The following is a 26,357-nucleotide window of genomic DNA, read 5'->3' on the forward strand; positions in this document are numbered from 1 at the left end:
GTGTGATGTAGACAACTAGTGCTTTTCCAGTCAATTCTATATAAGATGTTCAGGGCATGATCAGAACGGCCAGCTTCACAATAATTATTATATTTAATGTGTCGTTTATGTTCTTTTTGTCTGATAAGAATTGTGCATCCTGTTTCTCCTATATATGGTATGTTACAGATGCAATGAACATGGTATACTCCAGGGTGGGCCAGCAAGGGAAGGGGGGTCTTTGAATGAGTTGAGTAAGCTTTTTAATTTTGCAGGGGGGTTTAAAGGTGGCTTTGAGGTTGTATTTTTGTAGTACTCTGTTTATTTTGTCCGATGTCCCTTTAACGTAGGTAATGGTTGCAATTTTGTAGTATTCTGGTTTGTCTTTGTTTTTTATTGAGGTCTTGTAGAGAATTTTGTTAATAGTGTTTTGGCTGTACTCATTTTTTTTGAAAAGTATTGCTGATCACTTTAAGTTTGTCTTTCCGTGCCTGTTCACTGGAGCAGATTTTCAGAGCCCTGTTTTTTAGAGTATTGATGACATCTAGTTTTTGTGTTGGATGGTGATAGGAATTTATGTGTATATATTGGCCAGTATGTGTCGGTTTTCAGTAAACTCTGAAGGAAAAATTGCCAGACTTGTGACAAGTGTATCTAGAAACAGAAGTGTATTCTGTTTTTCAATCTCAATTGTGAACTGTATGCATTTGTGTTGTTTGTTTAGGTGGCTAAGGAATGTATATAGTGTCTGGTGACCATGGGACCAGATCGCGAAAACATCGTCAATGTATCTAAGCCAGACTTTGGGCTTTAAAGGGGAGGAACCTAAATCAAGTTGCTCAAAATGTTCCATGTAAAAGTTAGCAATGGGGGGGGAGAGGTAATGGTGAGCCCATGGCTGTGCCTTCTTTTTGTAGGTAGAAAGCGTTTTGCCATACAAAATAACCAGAATGTAATACATGTGCAAAGAGTGCCGTGATATCTGGAGGAAATTGTTCTGTAAAAGAAGGACTGTGTCATTGATTGGGACATTCGTAAAGAGGGCAGAGACGTCAAAACTGACTAATAAATCATCTGTTAAATTCTGAATGAAGGGAATTATAATATAATAGTGTTTCATTCAGGATTTAACATAGTCTGCCATTCCCTGAGCCAAATTTGCTCATCAGACAAATAGTAAATTATTCACTTACTGATGTATATTCCATAATTATAAAATAATTGTATGTTCTAATAGTTGTCAGTAGTACTAATTCTTTGTAGAGTATATATATATATATATATATATATATATATATATATCCTATGTGAACTATGCACGGAAACTCGGAACTTAGTCCATTTATGTAAACCATTCCCAAGGACATAGCCAGTATAACAGAAATTAAGTGATGTGTTAAATTACGAAGTTATCCATCAGAGTACATTTTGGCACAAAAAAGGAAGTAGAGACATGCGCGGTTGAATAAAGAAAGAGACAAGGCGCGAACGATATAACCGGGTTGAAAAGACAAGGGAGCTCTCTGTTTTTCTCTTACTCTTTTGCAGGCTCTTATTCGTATCCTGATTCTAATTCCCTCGTCTTGTAATTGTGAAGAACGAGAGGCATGACAGGGATTGCCAAGGAAATCTGAAGGATAGACATTTTAGCACTAAACAGGCATGTATTCCCGAGTCAACAAGATTGTTATAGTGAATCTGGATCATATCGAACTAAAGTGACCTAAGAGAGAAAGCTATTGAGAAGCAAAGAAGTGTTTTCCAGAACACGTGATAATAGGCAAAGTATATCAACCGTCCAGGTAAGGAAATCCTTTCTATATCTTTTGTGAATGTAATTACAATAAAGGAGAAGTGTATTGCCTTAATGCCAGTTCAAGTTTGAACGTGTGATATCTTGAAGATTGTTCCAAGAGGACGTAATATAAGTTAGAAACTGAAACTGAGATTTACTGTGATAGCTTGACAGGACTTTAGAATTCCTTGGTGTGTATTTAGCGATATGCACTTTGTATATCATGAACGGCTAAGCAGAGATGTCAATTGAAGTATATTGAATAGATAACCTTTGTCTAAAAGTGTGCTTAGAAGCTTATAACTCTAAGAAGGGTAGAAATCTATATGTTAAGAATTTAACCGTGCTGAGTATACTCTACTGTGAAGTTACTATTGTCTTAATAAGAACTTCTTTATTTAATGATCATTTTAGTTATATTTAGATCTTCTTTGATTAATGAAAATTCATGTATTAGTGTATTAAATATTTTTATTTAAATTGAATCTTGTGCTTGCCTGAGTTCATTTCATTACACCACTCATTTTTACAGTTCGGATCTAAGCTGGAACTCTATTTAATGTGAAAGTAAGGAAAGATTAGAGAACCACGACTGTTATATTTTTGCACCTGAAGATACTTTCAGGCACAAACTTTGTTTGCTCACACTTGGATAAAGGATTAAACTAAATTTATTATACTCTAACCAAGTGAAAAATAAACTTTCAACATCTTTCTCTAAATCCAGAGTAATTTATTAAAAAAGGGTGGCACACCATTTGGCAACTCCTATAGGTAGAGATGACCTGCTAATGCTTCTGCCTGGTATCTCAACTTGGGCCTGGATCCCACTGAAGAAACCTCAATAAAGGTCGAAACTAGTCTGGGTAGTGACCCTTCCCTTAATGCATAACATTAGACATATCCACAAGGAGATGTGTTTTGCATTATAGGAGATACTGAGACAGAAGTGTTGGTATCTTGCTACACCTTTGCAACGAGTTGGCCTTGTGTTGTACCACCTTACCCCAGTCCTGAAGATACTTTCAGGGGCAAACTTTGTTTGCTCACACTTGGATAAAGGATTAAACTAAATTTATTATATTAAATATAATAATTATTGTGAAGCTGGCCTTTCTGATCATGTCCTGAACACCTTATATAGAATTAACTGGAAAAGCACCAATACATCATTGTCTACATCACACCAAAACATGGTATGAACGCAAATTTGAGGAAGCCTGTGAGATCATTATCAACCACCCTAATCTGAACAATAATGAAGGTCTAAAAACCCCATACATATGGAAGGCATATGTATGGGATTCTAAGAACAACTATAAGCAGGACTGTAGTAAATCCAGGATCTTAAATCAAAAATAACAATTGTAATACTAAAAATAGAACATCATTGTTGCTGAAAGAAAACTAACCATAAGAAAAAAATGTTTATTCATGTTATCTTAAATTAAATCTAGCTTGATGTAATTTATAATTTTTTTTTTCCCCACTAATGGTCATGCCAGTAGAATAACATGTGATCAAATCATTGTTTCTCTAGCTTACGGTTTGTAATGTAACCCAGCTTGTCTTGTATATTTGTGTATGCTCCAGATGATGATGATCTTGATACGAGGATCGAAACGTCGGGATAATAAAATGAGTTAGTTATAACATGGTTGTAAAATCCATAGCTTACACATTATTCTACATATTCCCCTCAAATTGTTATACACTTGCTACAATGTCATACCCTTGTTGCACAAACCAGTCCTCAGCTGCAGATATGACTTCATCATCTGTGGTAAATTTTGTTTCTGCCATGTGTTTCTTTAAATTTGGGAATAGGAAACAGTCAGATGGGGCCAGGTCTGGCGAATAGGGTGGATGAGGCAAACAGTGAAAGCCCAAGTTGTGAATTGTCTGTTGAGTTTCATGAGCATGTGCATTGTTGCAAAAGCAACATGCCTCTGCTCAGTTTCCCATAACTTTTTACCTTCAGCACCTCATTCAATTCCTTCAGAGCTGTTGAATAAACTGAAGCTATAAGAGCTTACCCACCATCCATATCACAAAAGACAATGGCAAGAATCTTTCCTGCTGACTTTTAGGTTCAGAACTTCTTTGACTGTGCAGAACCTTTGTGTTTCCACTCCATTGACCGTTATTTGGTCTCTGGATCATAGTGATGAAGCCATGTTTCATCTACAGTCACAACAGAAACCAAAAAATTTGAACACGATTTCTCAAAATGACCCAAAATCCCTCAAGATGACAGTACCTTCTCTCTTTTGGTTGGCATTCAAACATTTGAGGATCCACTTTGCTTAGAGCTAATGCATGTCCAGATTTTGGTGGATAATGACCCCCAACTTGTTCCCTGGATATTCCCAGAATCTTTGCAATGTTTTTGGCTGGTATTTGTCTATCATAAAGGATCATGGCATGCCCTGCATCACTGTTTTCAGGTGTGATCACTGTGGAAGATCTTCCTGACCTGAGGGCATCTGTTGTTTCAGGATGCCCAGTTTTGAACTTGGCCACCCATCTGGCAACTGTTGGATATGCTGCACAAAGTTTTTTGAATCTCAGTTGCGTACTTTTCTTGCAGCATGAAAACTTGATAACGGCCCACACTTCTGTGTCTTTGAATTTCTTCAAAACCTCTGACATGTTACATAAATTCTAAAAGAAAAAGAATAAATTATTATTATTTAATGAAACATGGGGGTTAAAGGTTTTAAGATATGTTCTTTCTTGTGGTTATATCAGTTGCTTTAATATCATTTTTGTTCTAGGTATTTATCAGCACTTTCATTTCATATCAGCCCCTCCTCATATAGCTCATATTTAAATAATATCACAAACCTAAAATCACCATTGTGACTGACTGATTTTCCCTTTCAGTCATTTCCAACCATAAGTGACTTTGTAGGCATTGCCCACAAAGTATTCCTGGTGAGATTTTTACAGGGTAGTTCACCATTGCTTTCCCCAACCCCCAATTTTATCCATGCTCGGGACTGGCATATGGCTGGGACGTATTCATGACTGCAATCCATTGTGTTCACGTGGCCAGTTTGCCTGTTCTGGGGGACGAAACCTGAGTTTCTGGGTGAAAAATCCCCTACCTCCATATGAGACTGGCTAACTCACCTTTCGTCAAAAGAGACTAGATAAAGGTTCCTCATGTCACTGACAGGAATCGAACCCAGGTCTTTCTGACCAAAGGGCTTCGTCTATACTGACTGAGCTACAGAGGCTCCTAATCACCATTGTAGAAAGTCTAAATAATGATTATAAAAACTTGAAAACAGAAATTTGAAAGATAAAACAACAGTTTTAGAATTGTAATCCAATAGAGTAGTGATGCATTGAAAAGTATCAAGTTTGTTCTCTAGAGCACGGTTTTGAATTATCTACTTACCCACCATGCTGAAGTGTTATAGGTTTAAAACTTCTTGGGGATGAGTAGAATTACAATTAAAAAAATAATAATTACTTTAACAGCACATCCTGTAATTTGATGTATCATCACTTACTCTGCTTACGATAAGACTCTAATTATATTTAAAATGCATTATACAACTGAATTAAAACCAGTGCTTTTTACTGTGTATATATCTCATCTTATCTCCCCTTCCTTTACATGTTAGGATGAATGGCCTCTAATAGATCTTCCTTGGAGATTTTAATGTTCATAACACTAACTGGCTTCCCTCTTCCAACTACACAGTCCAAATAGGAGACGCTAAGACATTTGCTATAACCTTACATAAATCATTCACATCTCTAACAGAATAACCAACCATTTTCCAAACACCCTAGATCTCTCTTCCTTACTTGTGACTCTTCCAAATACACTGTGAATATTGTTTGCTCTTTAGGTAATTCAGACAACAATCTGCACTGATCTCTTCTCCCACAGGACAATACTCACAAAGCCACTCTCATCTGCAAGTTGTCTACTATAAGAATGCCAAGTGGAATGATTTTCATGACTTATAAGCCTCATTCCTTTGGATGGATTACTGTGGTATGGAAACATTCATTTCCCCATTCTATCTTAAATTCCTATTCCTCTATCTAAGCTTGTGTTGTTCATTATCTTTACTGCTTATACCAAACTCTATAACAGCTGCAAGCAAAACTAACAACAAATCCAAAACTGATTTTGAAACAGTTAAAAGCAGAAAACTTGCATCAAACAGCAGTCACACCTTCTGGTCTCTTGGCAAAGCAAATGGCCAGAACTTGTGTCCAACACTGATCCTGTAAAAATAATCATATTAAAAAATTCTGAATATTTTTACATATTAATTATGCTTGTTAGTTTTGTTTTCATACACGCAGTGTCTGCACTTGTGATGTGCTCGTTATGAAAATGTTATATTAGAAGTAACATGTAAAGAAGTAAAAATATTGAAGTACTTACTAAACTGATTATTTGTGTTACTTATAAGAAAGTTTGTTGTATTTTAAAATGTTGAATTTTGTGTTTGTGAAAGACTTTCTTTTAGCGCTGATGGATACAGCGAGTCAGCCATTTTATTGCAGTGCGTAGTTTCTGACTTTTGTGAAGTGCACATGCTCCCGGAGAGAACTTGATGTGTGATTGACAGCTGACAAGGAAAGCGTTGCGTATCCAAGTTACAGTTGTAAACAAGAGAGCGTTCGGAAGTTTTTTAGAACACTGGCCGGTAAATATTCAAGTTGGAAGGAACTTGATTTTTTTTGTGTGTGGCAGTCGGAAGAAATTTTATAGTGTATTCCGAAAAAGGAATAGTGGAAATAATAGGTTTCAAGGAGGAATAAGTAATGAATAAAAGGAAATCGTGAAACTGTAAGTTTTTTTTTAAAGTGGAAAAAGTTAAGACTGTCATTTAGTATTGTGAATGAAAGAAGAACTTGTTGCTTACATTCTAAAGTGAATGTTTTTCTTAGAGAAAATATTGATAAGGAAGTTCTATAAGTATTAAGGATGCCTGAAAGTGAATGTTTAGAAAATATATTGATTAAGAAGATTTATAGGTATTAAGGATACCTGATCTGATGAGTATTGCTACTAAAAGGAAACAAGATTTAGTCAAGTAGACTTTTATGTGTGTTACATTGATGAAAAGGATCCTGAAAATGAAGTACAGAGCTGTATAACTTCTGGAAAAGAGCCTTAACAGAAAGAGAAAAAGACTATGAACATTTTTTGTGATTGTGAAAGAAAAAGTGTTTAGTCTTAAGAGTAAGTTTATATTTTTAAATAAGGCCTTGGATCCATATAATCTGTAGTTATAGTTATGTATTATTACTAGAAGTGTATATATATTGTTTTAGTTTTATTAAATGTGTTTATTTTGTACTTGGTATTGAGTCAATGATTAGTTGGATTCTGAAAGAGTGAGTTAAAGTCATTGCACCAATTGGAGTGAACTTTTGTGCAATACATTAACATATAGGGACACTCGGAGTCAAAATAAAAATAATTGTTAGTAAAAGAGATTTATATAATAAATCACCTCATAAGTATATAGAGAGAATAATAATATACATAAAGAGGGAAATATATATAAAATACACATTATAAATAACAATCCCACTTATGGTACATCCAGATGGTTGTACTGCATCACCATCCACCAAAAATGCCAATCTAATGGCTTCACACTACTCCTTCATAGTTGATTTAGGTAAATGTCTGCCAACCATTGCAAACACTCAATGTCCCCTTTACCTCACACTAGAAAGAGATCAGAAGAATAAGAATCTTACTAAATTCATTGCCAAAAGGTCTCCAAATCCTGATGGCATTTCTCTGATTGTTCTATTGTTCTGAAGGTTTGTGGGCTAAAGTTGGCTGCTGTCCTCCGTTCCTTATTTCTTATTCCACTAGTATCTATCCCACAGCCTGGAAATTAGCTTAGGTACCCAATCCCAAGGTGTGACAAATCCTTGCCATCAAGATATCATTCAATTTCTTTAACCCCAGTTCTTGTCAAAGTAATGGAAAGAGCCATTAACTGTGAACGCCTACACTACCAGAATACATACCTGGTGATCACTTAATGTTGGCAGCTGCCACTATTGGTTAGCAGAAAATCTGCTAACTTTGGACAAGTGCTATGGGCAAAGGTTGGCAAATCACAGGTGGTTGCCCTTAATATTACCAAAGCTTTTGACGGCATATGGCACAAAGGTCTTATTAACTAAGTTTTCATCATTTGGCCTATTCCCTGACTTCTGCAACTATGTTGCCTGCTTTCTGATGGATGCTTATTACATGTAATAGTAGATGGTTCCTTATCAGCAGCCCATGCTTAGGGGGTCACAGAATTGGTTGCAATCTCACCATTGGTTCTCCCTCATCCTCCTTTACAAAATTTCTACTCTAGGTTAACTACCAACCTAAATACAAAGTTTTGCTGATGATAGCACACTGCACATCATCTCAACCAACTCATTCTTCACTGGGGTTCAGCTAAACTAGTCAATTTCAACATTATCAAAACACAAACCAGATGAACAGTAACACTGTCACTGTTCATCTGGTTTGTGTTTTGATGCTGTTCAGTTCTGTCTTAAGGGATGAAAAACAGGAATTTCCAGGAAGAGAGGAACCCTACCACCTCTGCATAAGACTGGCTAATCATCTTCAATTGCAAGGCTCTCATAGAGATGAATTGTGTCCTGAGATTTGAACCAAGGTCTTTTCATCCAAAGGAGATTATCATTACTGAGATATGGAGGTCTTTACTACATAATTTTAAAGTGTGTTATGGTAATTTCCATGATGTCGAAATGGCAGAAGAAAAACCCCTTCAATTCTAGTTAGCAATTTTTAAAAAAAAATTCTAGGACTTTTTTTTTAGTTGGCTCCAGCTATCTATGGTGAAGGCAAAAATGTGTCTTCTTCCAAAAACTTGAAAAAACATTATTTCAGACTACTAATAATACAGCTAAAGTTAAGAACATGAGGTGGCAGTACTGTCTACTCTCCTCTCCTCATTCATAAGTCTCCAATTTATTGGTAGCCATGAGCTCCACTACTAGGTGATGACAAAGGATAGAAATCAGCTGTCTGATGATTTCCAAAAGTGAGGGTTAAAGAACTTGAGTTTCACATGAAAACGCATTAGATGATTTATTTGCACATGCGCACGCAAGCACACACACACACACGTGCACAATTTTAGCAGTTTAATTAATCAGTTTTAGTGTAATTTTTCCTACTTTCTCAATGACACGTAATTTATTCTTGTATGAAAATGCACTCCCTTGAGGGGACTGCATTTTCACACATCTTAACTCCACACCCTGAACTCTAATAAGTTAGAATATGAAAGAAAACAAAGCAAATTTAGCTGTATTACTTGATCATAAAAAAAACATAAATTCCCTTTAGCATTCTTAAGTGTAGATGCCTGTGGGGTGCTTAAGGGTCAAAGCTGTATAACTGAGAGGAGACCTTCACATAGCCTTTAAAGGAATGCGGAGAACTGACCAGGGCTTCTGACCTAATGTCCAATCCTCACCTTCTCGTGGTGCACCCTGTTGGATATCTACTTGGATACTGAACGAACGAGAATGGGCTGGCAATTTGGGATTTAGCTCAGCACTTCCCAAACTGGGGGCCGTAGGTTTTGTTGGGGGGGGACCATGAAATAATGAAAACATATTTAAAATGTTTTAAGACTAAATAGATATTTTTTATTTTAAAAGAAACATATTTAACTTTTATTATTTCTTTTTTGTTATTTTTTATATTTTAATGGAAAATTCACACATTGGTGTTGGTTCACGAACTTTGCTTCCTGCATATTTCGGCGCTTAATGAATATTAGTAAATATTGCTTATTCATATGTTTCATTTCAAAGCAGTGGTTAATTGTATTTACTTCGAATGCTCTCCAGGGAAGCTCCAAATCTTTCTGTCCCTTTCATCATGCGTTCGTAATCAGGGACTGTTGATATTGACTTTATATACATACCAAAACTCGTTTTATATTATCACTGTCATCCGGGCTAGTTTTCTGTTACCAATAAAAGTTTCGCATATACTTCACACATGAAAAAAAGCTTAAATAAGTTCATGTGGGGAGATAGTAACTCGCTTGCAGTGGTAAACAACATGCCCTCCCTAAGAGCCACTATACTGCAGAGGCAATAAAAACAAGTACTTTTATTATGCCAGTGAATAAGGTATGAGCAGTCTGTGTAATATATTTCTCAACAAATAGTGCAATTAGAGACAACTGGGATAAAAACAGACTAATTAATGAATCACATGTCCCCTCATACAGAAACTATGCTGTATAGACTGAAACAAAACCATATGTTGCATGGGCAAACACAGTATCTAACTAAAAACTATTGTTATTAATTAGATGTGTGTGAGTTCAATTTCCCAAGGCAGCAATAAAATTCAACCGAACGTGTTAAAATTCGTAAAAGTGTTAAAACTAAGTAATACATATATATATATATAATGAATGTTATGGCAGTTTCACATATGGAATTCGGTTGAAGAGAGTTAGCATTTCAACTCAATTGTCAGCTATACTTTTATCTTCCGGTTGCGCGATCTTTTGTTAATACCGCACCAATCATATGCACGTTTTAATAACCCGCCTTTGCTGTCTGTTTCGCGTTAGGTTTAATTACTGTAAAGGGAGAAAAGTCACAAGACAGAAAAATGTTCCTGGTCCGGGGATTCCCTTATTCGGGTAATATTCACTAATTTCATGTTATCAGTCTGTGGTGATATTATTTGATCTATTCTATGTTAAAAAATTTAACCCTGAGATGAATAAGTGGCTGATAAAAAATAATAAAAAAATCCCACAAACAATCAGAAGAAGCAGAAACAGACTAAAAAAAAGGAGACAGTATTTCATATTTTACCAGAACAGCCTGCATCGTCTTCAGAACCAAACAGTAAGAGGCAAAAAATGTAATATATGCATTTGATTTTTGCAATATTCACTGTGTATGTTTTGTACTGAATATAAATACAATAAATATTATAATAATATATCTCTCTATTACGATTTTTTTCGAAGGGGGCCGTGAAATATTTTAATTTTTGCAAAGGGGGCCCTGACATCCAGAAGTTTGAGAAGCACTGATATAGCCGACCAAATTGTATTCTTATTGGTTAAACCAAAATAAAAAATGATGGTACAACATAACAAAATTTCATGCTGGCTGGGGCGTTGTCTGGTTAAACAAGACCCCGTTGTTTTCGCCAGGTAACCAGGGCGAACAATGAAAAGTCAGCTACTGGAACAAATCTGAAAACAAACCCCAACTCAACATCACCAGAGTTAAAGATCGGTACTATCAACATAAGAAGCCTGAATGGCAAAGAAATGGAGCTAGCTGAGGAATTAGATAAGTACCAGATCGAAATAATAGGGCGTGACTGAAACAAAAAAGACAAAAACTGGTGAGATCTTTCTGAGCAATAAATACAAAATGTTATATTCAGGCCTTGACAATCAAGGAAAAGAAGGAGTAGCCATAGTATTCAACACAAAATACGAGGATAATATTCTTGAATGGTAGGCAATCTCAAGTAGAGTGATGTGGGCAAATATCAGAATGGGGAATTGTGCCTATGGTCCCACAGAAGGTTCTACTAGGTAGAAGTGGAGGAATTTTTTGTTGCTTTAGAAAAAGCAACTGACACAATGAAAAAGGAAAAGCTGGTCCTTGTTGGGGATCTAAATAGCAGAGTAGGAAATGATTGTCAGACATACAAAAATATTTTGGGAAAATTTGGAGAAAAGAGCAAAGCTAATAATAATGGCAAATATCTGTTGTATTTCTGCTCAGGACATGGAGTGGTTATTACTAACACCATGTTCCAACATAAAAATGTGCACAAATTCACATGGAGAGAAGAGGCAAGGAATAAGAAAAGTCTCATTGACTATGTTATTGTTGATAGTGATGTTTTCACCCTGGTGCAGAACACCAGAGTGTACAGAGGATTTGAAATTGGAAGTGATCACTATTTAGTCTTGAGCAGGATAAAACTGAATTTCATATTGAAAAGAATAACATGTAAGAAAGTTTTAAAGCGAATAAAAGTTGAGCAACTCTCAGATGTGAACTGTAGACTAAAATACACAAAGATTATTGAAGAAAAAATGAAAGAGTTTGAGAACAGGAATCAAACCTTGGAGATTCAGTGGCAAACTCTGAAGAAAACATTGATCGATTCTGCTAGAGAGGCATGTGATGAGGTTGTCTGCAAGGATAAAAAAATCCTAACTCCCTGGTGGACACAGGAAATTAAAGAGGCAGTGAAGGAAAAGAAGAAAGCCTATCAGCTCCTGGAAAATAAGTCAGCTTGTGCTCTTAGAGAATACAGAGACAAATGTAAGAAAGCTAAACAGTGTGTAAAACTAGCTAAACAAAAGTCATGGGAGGAATTTTTGCAAGAACAGAGAAAATAAATATCAAGAAGGTGGCGAAATATTCTGGACGTTGTTGAAGAAGCTTAGAAATGGAGGAAAGAGTGCTGTAAAAGGAGTCAGAGATGATAAAGGTATCGTTTATACTTCAAGATATCCTTGAAGTATGGAGTAATTACTTTGAAAGACTGCTAAATGAAACAAGCAGTGATGACAGCACAGTGGTAAAAAACACTAACCAGGCATGCAGTCAGGAATACATATCCATACTTGAATTAGAAAAAGCCATCAAAGGCTTGAAATGTGGAAAGGTAGCAGGAGTAGATGATATTCGACCAGAAATGCTGAAGTATGGTGGTATAAGAGTCTTACAGTGGCTGCACTGCATAGTTCAGAAAGCCTGGACAGAGGGACGAATTCCTGATGATTGGAGTAAAGCTCTCATAGTGCCATATATAAAAAGGGAAATAAAACTAAATGTGAGAATTACAGAGGTATTTCCCTACTGAGTGTTCCTGACAAGATCAATGCAAGTATACTTGAGAAACGGTTGAGAAGAATTGTGGAAGAAAAGCTTGGTGAAGAACAAGCTGGATTCAGGCCAAATAGAAGCTGTCAGGATCAGATCTTCACTTTACGACAAATATTTGAGAAAGCATGGGAATATAACAAAGATCTGTATTTAAGTTTTGTCGATTTGGAAAAGACATACGAAAAGGTGCCAAGAGAGAAGCTATTCAATACACTACAGTTATATGGTGTCAATGGGCATTATATCAAGCAATACTTAGTCTTTATTTGAGTGCAAATCAGCAGTTAGAATTGAAGAAAGTACATGAAGATGGTTTAATGTTAAATCTGGTGTGAGACAAGGATGTGCATTATCCCCACTGTTATTCATTATCTATATGGATCACATTATGAAGGAAAGTGGTATTAAACATGATATCAGAATTGGAGATGTTAATGTCAGCTCTGCTTTATGCGGACAATGTTATACTTCTAAATAAATTCGCTACAAGTCTGCAAGATTCTCTGACTAAATTGAATAACTGTTGTAATAGATATGGTATGAAGGTCAGCAATAAAAAGACAAAGACAATGAAAATAGGCAGAATCATTGAAAATGTCAACCGTGTTGTGAATGGAGAACCTGCGGAACAAGTAAAACATTTCAGCTACTTAGGCACGATTTTTACTGAAGATGGTAAATTAAATATAGAAATAGACAACAGAATCAGCAAAGCTGGTATGGTGGGAAGTCAATTGAATAAATTCATATGGAATAAGAGAGAAATTAGTCGGAACACTAAATTAGCTTTATACAAGACAGTGTTCAAACCAGTTTTAACTTATGGATCTGAGAGCTGGGTCAGAAGTAAAACACTTGACCAAAGACTGGAGACCGCAGATATGAGAGTCCTGAGAAAGATTATATTCATGAATGGATGGCATCAATGGCAATATCATATTAAAAACGAGGATATTAGGAAAGAACTTGATATTGTCAACATCCAGGAATGCATTTGCAGAGCTAATCTGAAGTGGTATGGTCACTTAAACAGAATGGGCGAGGAAAGATTAGCAAAACAAGTGTTCTTTGACAGGTTGGCAGGAAAATGACCCAGAGGAAGACCAAGATATAGGTGGATTGATACTGTACAAAGTGCCCTTAGACGATAGAAATATAAGATCTGATAATGTTGTAGTCTTGACAAGTAACAGACTGATTTGGAGGAAAATTGTAGATCAGGAAGTTAGTAATGATGTAATTTTTTTCATGTAGTACTATCAAATCCTGTACACCCCTTGAGGGTACATGGCAGGAATTTGATGATGAAGTGTAGATGCCTGCATCTATTGAAAGGTATCCCATCCATCCTCTGCATTATTTCAAATACTACTGCTATTAATGATTAATAACTCACATTCATGCACAAAATATAACAAAAGTCCATTATAATATTATTTTAAAAGGATCAGAAGTAGTGTCATTATAACAAATACACATAATAAATTTTCCCACATTCATCACTAGGAAGAGAATATAAAATTCATCCACTATAAATTGGTAAATAGATCAAACCAACACTAGGGTAAAAATGAACACACAGTTGAAAATAAACATACTATAATATATAACTAATATAAATGATTGGCAGTGAAATTAAGGATCACTAGAATGATACAATTCTCATCCCACAACTTAATTGGTAACAAATTGGTGCTTGTCCTCTTCGCTTCTACAGATTTAGTCATTACAGAAATTTATAAATATTGTGACCTTTTGTAGACAAATTTTCCACTCTACCTACACACTTGTACAGCTGATTGTTGTAAAAATGTGTAAATATCTGAATACTTGGATTTACTTTCTACAGATTTTATTATGTCAGAAAAAAAAAAAAAATCACTAGTAATCATGATGGGTGTATGCTGCCAGTATATAACTGCCTCAGAACAGCAGTGGTGATGACTATGCCATGTTTCCAGAGATAATTTTATGCAATCACAGAAACTCAAATTTGTTATGTGAAGATTATAACATAATCACGTTGTGAATGCAGTAACCAAATGAAATAGTTATAACAAAACCATCCTATATATTCAGCATTATTACATTAACTATGTAATGTATTAAGAAAAAAAAAATTCATTATAGAACTTTTACTATATTATTACAGGAAAATGAAATTTTAATTTTTTTATTTCCTTTCTCCTTTTATAAACTCTAAAATTCTACAATATTCAGAGCGATGCAAATTCTAGGTCATATTTTAACATCCTCTTTAAAGAGTAAGGAAATTAGCAAGAAGAAAGGATGGGGAGGAGAAGACAATAACCGATAGAGATGCTGATGACTTCATGACTTCAATCTATATTGTAGCACGAGTTTAAATCTACCTAAAAATTATTGCATTACTATATGAGTTGTAATGCACTATTTTGGATGAGGTCAATTATGTCAATTTAGGCCATAATGACTTGTGTTACCTTTTTAAGAATAAATGTTAAATTAAAATAAAGATTAGTAAAGGGGATAAAAATCCCTTATTGTTTTTCAGCCAGTATGCAAAGGGATTTTTATCCCCTTTACTTATCAACCTCGCCAGAAAAAATAGCCGTTTGGCTTTTCATCTTAAAGTAAAGATTATTACCTGGTTTAAGCTATCCAGATGAATTTTTGTTTGAAGAGTACCACCAATATCTACATATGGCAAAAGTTCGAATCTTAAAACTACTGGAAGTAGGTCTGTAACACCAACCCAAGAAGAAAACCAATCATGTCCCTAAAAATTAATGAATGCAATACATTTAATTTTGAAAAATGCACAATTTCAATAAAAAAAAACTTATGAAACAAAATACACATAATGGCAGCCTAGATGGCTGAATGGTTAACATATCCACTTGCCAACAAACAGGCTGTGGGTTTGAATCCCACTATAGGCATGGATCTTTGTGATTATTTATAGGTGAGAGAGAGAGATGAATTTCATTACCTGTATCAGGCTTGAAAAAGTTCAATGTTTTCTAAAGCAGTTTCTGGATTATGTAAAAAATACAGTATGTGTGTGTGTGTGTGTATTACAAAATAACAATAAATCATAATCAAGTCCTAGAATGCTCACAGTACCTAAGTTCTATAGATTTATGATCTTTCATGAATGAGAATACCTTTCTTACTTAATTCTTACTTCTGCACACAGAAATACAATTTACAAAGGCATTAAAATTTTTCCCCATATGCTTCAAGATGTTAAGGGGATCAACTTTTCTACATAGTAAATTAGGAATGCAGAGAAATAATCAAGGATTCTGACTAATAATCTATTTCTTACCTTCCTGCAGTGCATCCTGTTAGTAAGTATATATCAGGACACTGAATGAATGAGGAACAAGTAGAAATTTAAGATTTAATTGAGAAAACTATTGACTTAAACTACATGTACATTAATGTGGTATAACAATCAAATATCATCATGGGACATCATCTAATTAAACAATGCCCCCTCCCTACTATTTTCATCAAGAAACTAGGGTGAAAGCAATAAGGCAGCTATTAGAGCAAACTGAACAGAACTGAATAATGTGACCATAATTGCGCTGAAGCATAAATGGAAAAGGGCAGAGCTACCAGAAGAATTACAGAAATATAACATAGACATAACTGTGCTACCAAAACAAAACACGATTAAAACATGATTCTTGTAAATAATAAGATGATTTATTATTTATTTACATAAGAGACCTCCACATGGAATGCAGAGGTCTCTTTCTTCTGAGAAACAAGGCAGGACTGCATTTTGATACTAGTGAAATTCATTAGGTTATCTTCACACTACTTGAGAATGGTGAGGAGATCAATGTTTAAGACATTGATTCAGAAATATTGTGAAACTTGAATTATTTGAGTACTAGATTTTCAGAATTCCCAGTTCAGAGAGGTGTGAAACAAGGCTGCGTCTTGTCTCCCATTCTCTTTAACCTATACACAGAAGAAATATTTAATAAATTAGTGACCTCAAAGGAATCACTGTAGGGGACAGAAATATTAATAACTTTAGATATGCAGATTACATGGTTCTTCTAGCTGAAAACAAATATGATTTCGAGATTCTTATAGATGAAACCTTCAAGTACAGCAAACAGTATGGCCTCAGTTTCAACTTTAAGACAAAAAATCATGACAATTTCAAGAGAAAATGAAATACCAAAAATATACATCAATATAAAAGGAAAAAATAAACTAGAACAAGTGCAAATATATATATATATATATATATATATATATATATATATATATATATATATACACACACACACAGTAAAACCCCGAAGTTACGCGGTAGGTGGGACAAACAAAAAGCGCGTAAGTCGAATTCGCGTAACTTGGGGTATAATTTTGCATGTAATTTATATATACAAACATACAATTGGGACCAAAGGTTTATAAAACACCTATATTTTTTAAGAAATATAATCATAATTGTAGTTTTTCATACATAAAAAAAAGAAAGTTATTTCGATGTCGATGGTTTCATAAAATCGAATGGATTCGTCTGACGGCATAATGTCTTTTTCTGTCACACAAAATTTCTTCATAGCTAGCTAATGATTTTTTTATTCCTTGCCTTGTGGCTACAATTCGTTCCTCGTTAGAATCTATGTAATCCAAAATCTGTAAACCTTTCTTTTATGATTGTTCTTACTGTGGATTCCTGTAGATCGAACTTCTATGCTAGCTCACAAATTTTCATTCCGCCTTCAAAATCCTTAATAGTGTTGAGTTTTGTTCCAAAGTCAATGTTTTTCTTTTTTTGCTAGTTGTAGAAGAATCGGACTTGCTTCTTTTGGACGACATTATTAGTTTTTATGTGATAAAATTTTTATCAAGAATAAAACATTAAATAATCGCAAGGTTTGTAGACTATAAAAATAGTGTATGAATGGAGACCACGCGAAACATGTCAGTGCTTGTTCACAGCATGTGCGACACTGGCAAATGTGGCTGGTGCCGGAAAGATACGACTAGTGGTGAAGCAGGACGGGAATACGTACATATAAGAAACTGTGTAACTCCGGATTCGTGTAAGTCAGAGTATGACTGTATGTATATATATATATATATATATATATATATATATACAGGCAATCCCCAGGTTACAGACGAGATACGTTCCAGAGAACGTATCTCGTCTGTAACTGTCTTTAGGTTGGATTTGTATGTAACTCGGATCCCTAATGAACAGCACATATACGGTAATAATAATAATAATATAATACTATAATGCCTCATATGTGGCAATAATAATATAGTGTAATACTGTAGTAATAATAATAATAATAATACCCCTGTACTGTAATAATAAGTTACAGAAACTACTGTGCTCTTTCTTTTAATTCAAACAAACAGAACATAAAAATAAACTCATAATAAAGTTTAAATAGGAGACAGGAGAATTTTCAAAAAAGAATATTAAAGGTTAACACTCACCTAATGTTGCATCAATGTCTTGCTTACTGGAAAGAGCATTTTTGAGGCAAGAAGGTAGGCTAACATTAATCAGAAGATGATGATGATGATGAAGATGGCATTGGAGAGGATGGAGTAGGTGCTAGAGAATTGGGATTTGATTCTGTTGCTGGAGGAGGGGAGCTTGCAACTGAAGTCGGTTTCTTGAAAAAGGTATCTAGGGTTGTCTGCACAGTCTTTTTCTCTTATTCATCATAAATGGCCTTGTTGTAGCTGATGTTCTCATTAACTTCATGGTAAACCTTTGTAAACCAATCAATGTTAGGATCTTGCTCCTAACTTAGCAAATCCTGCTTCGATGAGACTTCAGCTAATTCTTTTGTCACAAACTTTCTTGGCTCTGGATCTTCTGATTCTTTGTGTTCTTGTGTTTCTATCCGCTGATTCTCTATCTCCATAAGGTTTTCATTGGTTAATTGTTGTGAATGGGAATCTAGTAAGTCAATGACATAATTTTCATTGATGTCCAATTGCAATGCATTGCCACTATCCACCACAGCTTTTCTACCTTTGGCAATGTCTTCTTATGTGAAGCAATGAAAATCATCACAGAATTGCAGGCACAGTTTGTCCACAATCCTTTCATTATTGATTGCTTCATCCTCCCAAGAATCAGCAGTGTTTTTGATGGCATCATAGATGTTATAATTCTTCCAGAACTCTCTCTCAAGGTCATCACATCATCTTTTGTAGTCCTGGCTGTTTGTGGAAAAGTACACTGTAAGTAATAAGCCTTGAATGCAAAAATTACTCTTTGGTCCATTGGCTGTAGTAATGATGTAGTGTTGAGTGGTAAAAATACGACCTTTACATTAGGATGAAGGTCATCTAAAGATGTTGGATGTCCAGGAGCATTGTCCAGCACAAGCAGAATTTTAAAGGTAATTTTGTTTCCCAAACAATAACATCCCACAGCAGGAATAAAACAATTCAAGAACCAATCTTCAAACATGGTAAGTGTGACTCAGGCCCTTAAATTTGACTTCCAAATAATGGGCGAAGAAAGATTAGCAAAACAAGTGTTCTCTCTGCCAGTTTGGCAGCAAAACAACCCAGAGGAAGACCAAGATATAGGTGGATTGATATGGTACAAAGTGCCTTAGACGATAGAAATATAAGATCTGATAATGCTGGAATCTTGACAAGTAACAGACTGATTTGGAGGAAAATTATAGATGGGAAGTTAGTAATGATGTCATTTTTTTCATGTAGTACTATCATATCCTGTACACCCCTTGAGGGTACATGGCAGGAATTTGATGATGATGATGAATAATAACGGGAAAAGTTGCTTTGATAATGCACTGAAGTGCTCTTGGATTTTTGGAGCAGTAAACAAGCAAAGATTTTAAGGCTTGAGCTTAAAATCTCCAGATGCATTACACCCAAGCAATAAAGTTAGTCTGTCCTTTGCTGCTTTATGCGCTGGTTTTTTTCTTTTGAGATGGGCACTTTTTCCCACAATCATCTGCATTAAATATTTGTTCTGGCAAATAACACCCACTCCTCAATAATTTTCTTCAACATTTCATGAAATTCAGTTGCTGCAGCTACATTGGCACTGGTGCCTCCTCTTGCACTTTAATATTGCATAATATTAAAATCACATAATGCAAGTTAAGACGAAAGTGATGACATGTGTAAGCGACCATATAAACAATGAGGCTAGCCGCTAGCATAAAGATGCTGCACCAATGAACTGCTTGCACCATGCAGGTTTTTATAATAAATTTAGTTTAATCCTTTATCCAAGGGTAAGCAAACAAAGTTTGCACCTAAAGTATCTTCAGGACTGTGGCAACTCGTGGTAAAGGTGAACCAAGCTCTCATCACTCCTTGTCTTTGTCCGAGCTTGGTCCACCTTTACCACGAGTTGCCTCAGTCCTGAAGATACTTCAGGCGCAGACTTTGTTTGCTTACACTTAGATAAAGGATTAAACTAAATTTATTATAGTCTAACCAAGTGGAAGAAATAAAACTTTCACCATGCAGGTTTGTTTACATGCACAGAAGAAACTAGTTCCCAAATTATTAATTTAATTATTCTTATGAGGAGCCTGCTCGTAAGTATGGAACACCATAAGTTCAGGTCGTCCGTAACCTGGAAACTGCTTAACACACACACACACACACACCACGGAGGACGCTTGATCACAGAAAATGGAAGCACAGAAGATGAAATTAGAAGAAAGAAAGATTGAAATTGCAAGGTCAACTTTCAATAATATGAAACTCCACTGACATCTAGAGCAGTGTTTCTCAAAGTGTGGTATGCGTAACTCTGGGGGGGATACGTGGCAATTTTCGGCTATGCATTATTAAAGCATGGAATCATTACTGAGAAAAAAAGAATTAATTTAAACGTATATATTTCTTAATAAATTATATATATTGAGTAATACAGTGAATGTGTTTTAGATATTATGCAATTCAGTTGAAGAGAATTAGCATTTCAATTCAATTGTTGAAATGAGAGCAACTCAATTGTCGACTTGCTTTTGTCTTTGGGTCGCGCGATCTTTTGTTAATACCGCACCAATCATATGCGTGTCTTCATAGCTGCTTTATCTCTACTGGCCTACCATTGCTATCTTTTTCGCTCTCTGCTTTCACTTCTCATTAATCATTTGTGAAGGTTGTTTTTACAAGATTGTTCATTACATATCTCAAATCTTGTAAATTACTGGTAATTTTTGCTTGAAATAATGGGAAAAAAGATGAGGCTATTTGGATGACTTTGACGATGCTCACAAGGAAACTGCTCTCGAGGCCAGAAGTAGTGATGGCGAATAGGAGCTTCTTGGTAAGTCATACCAATTTTCATTTTTTTTCTGAAAACTTTAGTTTCCGAAAAAATCTTAAACCAAAAAAATCCCTGCATATATCTTGCACCACGATTTTTTTGGTTTAAGTTTGGGGGAAAAAATGTGAGTAATATTTGAGTAAATACGGTCTTTTTTTAGCTTTCTTAAGTATGGATCATTGGTTAAAGACTGGATTTATAAAACACACAAAAGAGAGCAATATAGCAGATACAAGTAGCTGTAAGCAAAAGAAAACGTTGATATTGTATCCCTCTCATTGATGATAAATTATTTAAATTAAGTAAAAATTTATAGTACCTTTATAAATTGTGTTCTATTAAAAATAAATCTTTTTTTTTATGTACATCTAAATTCAAATAAAATAGGCATTTACAACGAAATATACTTTTTATTTATTTATTTATTTATTATTATTTTGATAAAGGGAGGGTACTTGTAAATAATGAAAATTTAAGAAGGGGTACACGGATATCTAAAGTTTGAGATCTAGAGAATTAAATCTGAAAACAAGACTGAGAATCACCAAATGTTACATATGGTCCACATTATTATATGGAGTAGAAACATGGACACTTTCAATCTGAGTGTGAAAAAACTGGAGGTCTTTAAAATGTAGATGCTGAAGAATTATGAGGATATCATGGAAAGATGAAAAGACAAAGAGGTACTAGAGATAGTAGGTGAAAACAAAAGCCTGATAAAAGAAATTAAAAAGAGAAAAGTCAGCTATTTTGGAAATACTCTTAGACACAGTTGCCTACACCTCTTGAAGGAACTGTTGCGGGAAAGAGGAGGAGATGAAGACAAACTGGAGTGGATGAAAAATATAGAAGAATGAACTTATCTCTCATATGTGGAAAGCAGCACAGTAGTACAGAATAGGACATGGTGGAAACACACAGTAGTCTATATCTTGGAGGGAGAGGATACCTGACAGACAGATTTTCAATTGAAGAAAAGGAATGGAGAGTATTGCTCTTAGAAATTACTGATAGCATTTGAAGTTGGAGAGAGAGAAGTTCATGGATACACAGAAGAGCATGGTTAACAGAACAGAGACCTGGTGTACTCCAGTACTGATAGTAAAATCTGATGAGACCATTTACCATGATACATAATGAATAGAAATGCAGGAGGCAACTGGCAATTCAATCACATGTCAGGGAAGGAAGACCATAACATGGTAGCTTGGCAAAAAGGCTTCAATGTCAGACATGATCAAATGCCTTGGAAATATTGAGAGCAATGCAAGTTCCTTCAAATTTTTCCACATGCTGTGTACAAAGGTGAGTAAGGTAAGTGAGGATGAGAATCCAAACAGGCAGGACAGCCAATATCAGAATTTCTGATCACAAGGACTACATCCGTTTCCATCATTACAGCCACAATGGATTTGCTGACTATGCTTTGGACACCCATCACAGGATATGCTGGAAGAAGGCCACTCTATTGGATTGCAGCAAATACAAATATGAGAGGCTATTCCTGTAATCTTCCTCAGGCCTGAGAAATTTTTCAAAACCTCAACAAATCTGCAAGCATAACACTGTCCCAATGGGACGTACTCATCCTCAGATCTTCAGCCCACTAGGGATTTAGGAGTCTGGCCCTGACTTTGGTTGCTTTTCTTCAGCTTCATTTACCCATTGTTAATGCTTATGTGCATAATATCACTATTCTATGATCCCTGATGATGACAATATAACATTACAGAAATATTGGAAGTATTAATTAGTTATTATAATTAATATTCAGTATGCATTGTAATTTCCAAAAAAAAAAAATAGTTATGTTGAGGATGAGAATGAATGAATGAGAGTAGCAGAATTCAAACTGGTGATTGTTCCAGAGGGTGAAGAAGCTTGCTATGAATGACCTTTTCCGTTACTTTTGAGAATATTCAGGTGAAGACAATAGTACAAAACTTTGTCATCTGAATTTTATCTACCTTTTAGGGACAGGCTGGATAAAAGCTTGCTGTCATCCTGTTGGGTAGATGACAGATGAGTGTGACAAAATAGTTTTATTAACTAGTTTTCTTCTTTAATTAATAAAGGCAACAATTATATCACCAAGGACTTTAATTATTGTTAGGCCTCCCCCCAAATCTCTCTGTGTCTATTTTAAATTTCCTTCTCTTTTTGGGAAATTCCTCTCCTAGAAAGATATTTCATTTTCATCAGCAACTATTCTTGTTTACTCACTACAATGATTAGTACTTTTCTTTCAAAAATACATCAACTTTATACAAGTGTACTTCTGCTGGCATTGCAAAGCAACATGGTGGTGAAAATGAAAGTACAGTCATTGCTTGTTCATGATACTATGTCCATGATATACTGATACTATGCAAATACGAGGGTAGTCTGAAAAGTTCTTGTCCTCAACCACAGAAAAAAAAAAAATGTGACTATCGGCAGATTTTTTTTTTTTTTAAGTTGGTGCATCTGTCATAATCATCCATGTGAAATTGCAAGTCATTTTATCAAGCAGCTTGTTTTATACAGCTGTCTGAAGCAAAAGTGTTGTCTGTATTCCTCGAAATGGATAAAAATGAGTATTGCACAGTTATAAAATTCTTTGTAAAAGAAGGTTTAACGCCAAAAGAAATTCATTCGAAGTTCATAAAAGTTTATGGGCACTCTTCTCCTTAATTTTCAACAATTAAGAAATGGGTTGCCGAGTTTAAACGTGGCCGTACCAGCCTTGAAGATGATCCACATGAAGGACATCCAAAAAGTGTAACAACACCAGAAATCATTGATCGAGTACACGATATGGTATTGGATGACTGCTGAGTCCAAGTGCGTGAAATTGCTGAGACTATAGGCATTTCAAAAGAATGTGTAGGATATATTTTGAATGAAGAATTGCAAATGAAAAAGCTTTGCACAAGATGGGTGGTGCGCTTGCTCACAGCTGATCAAAAACACACTCACATGAAAATCTCTGAACAGTGCTTGGATTGTTTTAACAAGAATAAAACTGATTTTGTGCATCGATTTATTACTATGGATGAGACTTGGATTCACCATTACCAGAATTCAAACAGCAATCAAAACAGTGGACAGAAGCTGGTTGTTCAGTGCCAAAGAAGACGAAGTCGGTTCCATCAGCAGGAAAGGTTATGGCATCGGTATTTTGGGATGCTAAAGGCATTTTGTTTATTAATTATCTTGAAAATGATAACACAATAACCGAGAAATATTATTACTCCAATCTTTTAATCAGATTATACAAAAAAATTTGTGAGAAAAGACCCAGTTTCATCTTTCATCAGGATAATGCACCTGGCTACAAAGGTGTTTTGGCAATGGGAAAATTAAGGGCTCTGCACTATGAATTGTTGGAACATCTACCCTATTTCCCAGATTTGGCTCCCTCTGACTTCTATGTCTTCCCAAAACTAAAACTCTTCCTTGCTGGTCAGCGTTTTTCTTCGAATCAAGAGGTGATTGCAGCTGTAGAGGAGTATTTTGCAGAACCACTACAGGGACGGGATAATGGTGCTGGAGCATCACTGGAATAAATGTATTAGTCTTAAGGGAGATTATGTTGAAAAATAAAAATAATTTTGAAATTATAAATTCGTTTTTTCATTGTTAGGTGAGACCTTTTCAGACCACCCTCATAAATGGATGTAATTCTAGTCTACTTCTGATGTGTTAACTTAATGGTATCTTTACAACATAATGATCTTTATTTATTTATTTATTTTTGTTAACCACTGCAATACTGAGGAGGGGTAGGAAAAAATGTTGCTCTTTATGAATAGCATGTGATGAACTAGTCAAAGACAGGTGAAGCTTTATTTAGCTTCTTTTTTTTTTTGTTCATATTACAACAAAATCAAGTAAACAATAAAAAGTAGTACATTTCACTTACCTGTATCAAGAAAGAATTAAGAAAATTTTGAGCATGACTTATTCTAGTCAGAGAGATAATAGGAAAACATCCTTTCTGAGATTCCCAGTCAGTCATCCATACTTTGAGATTTAACAAATTTATTCTAGGCATGTGAGTATGAGAATGACCTTGTATCCATTCAAGTACAGAGAAAAAATTACTAGGATAATCCCCAGAAACCATTTTATGTTGTCTTTTGCTGTGATGCCATGTCAGAGAACAAGCTATACCAAAATAAATAAATAATAAAGAATAATAATTAGTAATTACAACAGAATTACGACTATACCACTTTTCCATACTCATATAGATTATTTTTAACCTTGAGAAAATAATATAATACAAAAAGAGTGAGGAGTAATCCTTTCTTTTAGAGTTACACGGTGATCAGCATTCATTTTAAAAATTTATGGAATTTACGTGTTAAAAAAAAAAAACTTTATTATCCCGATGTTTAGATCTTCACATCAAGATCATCACCTGGAGCATACATTAATATACAAGACAAGCTGAGTTACATTATTAACTGTAAGCTAAAGAAACAATGATTTGATCACATGTTATTCTACTGGCATGACCTCTAGTGGAAAAAAAAAAATTTACATCAAGCTAAATTCTATTTACGATGACAGGAATAAACATTCTTTCAGATGGTTTTCTTTCAGAAACAATGATGTCCTATTTTTAGTATTGCAATTCTTATTTTTGCTTTTAAGATACTGGATTTTCTACAGTCCTGTTTATAGTTGTTCTCAGTGAGAAATGTTCCGTGAGTCAAATATATACCTTCCATATGTTTGGGATTTTTAGATCATCATTATTGTTCAGATTGGGGGTGGTTGATAATAATCTCACATGCTTCCTTGAATTTTCATTCATACCAACATAATGTTGCTCTTTATGAATAGTATATGATGAACTATTCAAAGACAGGTGAAGCTTTATTTAGCTTTTTTCTTTCTTTTTTTTTTTTTGTTCATATTACAACAAAATCAAGTAAACAATAAAAAGTAGTACATTTCACTTACCTGTATCAAGAAAGAATTAATAAAATTTTGAGCATGACTTATTCTAATCAGAGAGATAACAGGAAAACATCCTTTCTGAGATTCGCAGTCAGTCATCCATACTTTGAGATCGAACTAAAACATGGTATGAATGAAATTTCAAGGAAGCATGTGAGATTATTATCAACCACCCCAATCTGAACAATAATGATGGTCTAAAAATCCCAAACATATGGAAGGTATATATTCGACCCACGGAATGTTCCTCACTAAGAACAACTATAAACAGGACTGTAGAAAATCCAGTATCTTAAAAGCAAAAATAAGAATTGCAATACTAAAAATAGGACATCGTTGTTTCTGAAAGAATGTTTATTCTGTCATCGTAAATAGAATTTAGCAAGATGTAATTTTTTT

At 34.9% G+C, this 26,357-nt stretch overlaps 1 protein-coding gene across 1 annotated transcript in view; it reads right to left on the reverse strand.

The window, feature by feature from the left end:
- Positions 1-26,357, reverse strand: part of LOC150108188 (post-GPI attachment to proteins factor 6-like) — a 256,316-nt gene that overhangs the window by 71,711 nt on the left and 158,248 nt on the right. The window contains exons 7-8 of the mRNA XM_090390640.1: positions 24,913-25,157; positions 15,324-15,455 (exon numbers count right to left, since the gene is read on the reverse strand). Coding sequence (XP_090246766.1) covers positions 15,324-15,455; positions 24,913-25,157 — 377 coding nt within the window. The remainder of the gene's footprint in view (positions 1-15,323; positions 15,456-24,912; positions 25,158-26,357) is intronic.

Source organism: Typopeltis vanoorti, chromosome 3 (genome assembly GCF_054136105.1).
Source record: "Typopeltis vanoorti isolate ZY-2024b chromosome 3, IOZ_Tvanoo_1.0, whole genome shotgun sequence".
Lineage (NCBI taxonomy): Eukaryota > Metazoa > Arthropoda > Arachnida > Uropygi > Thelyphonidae > Typopeltis > Typopeltis vanoorti.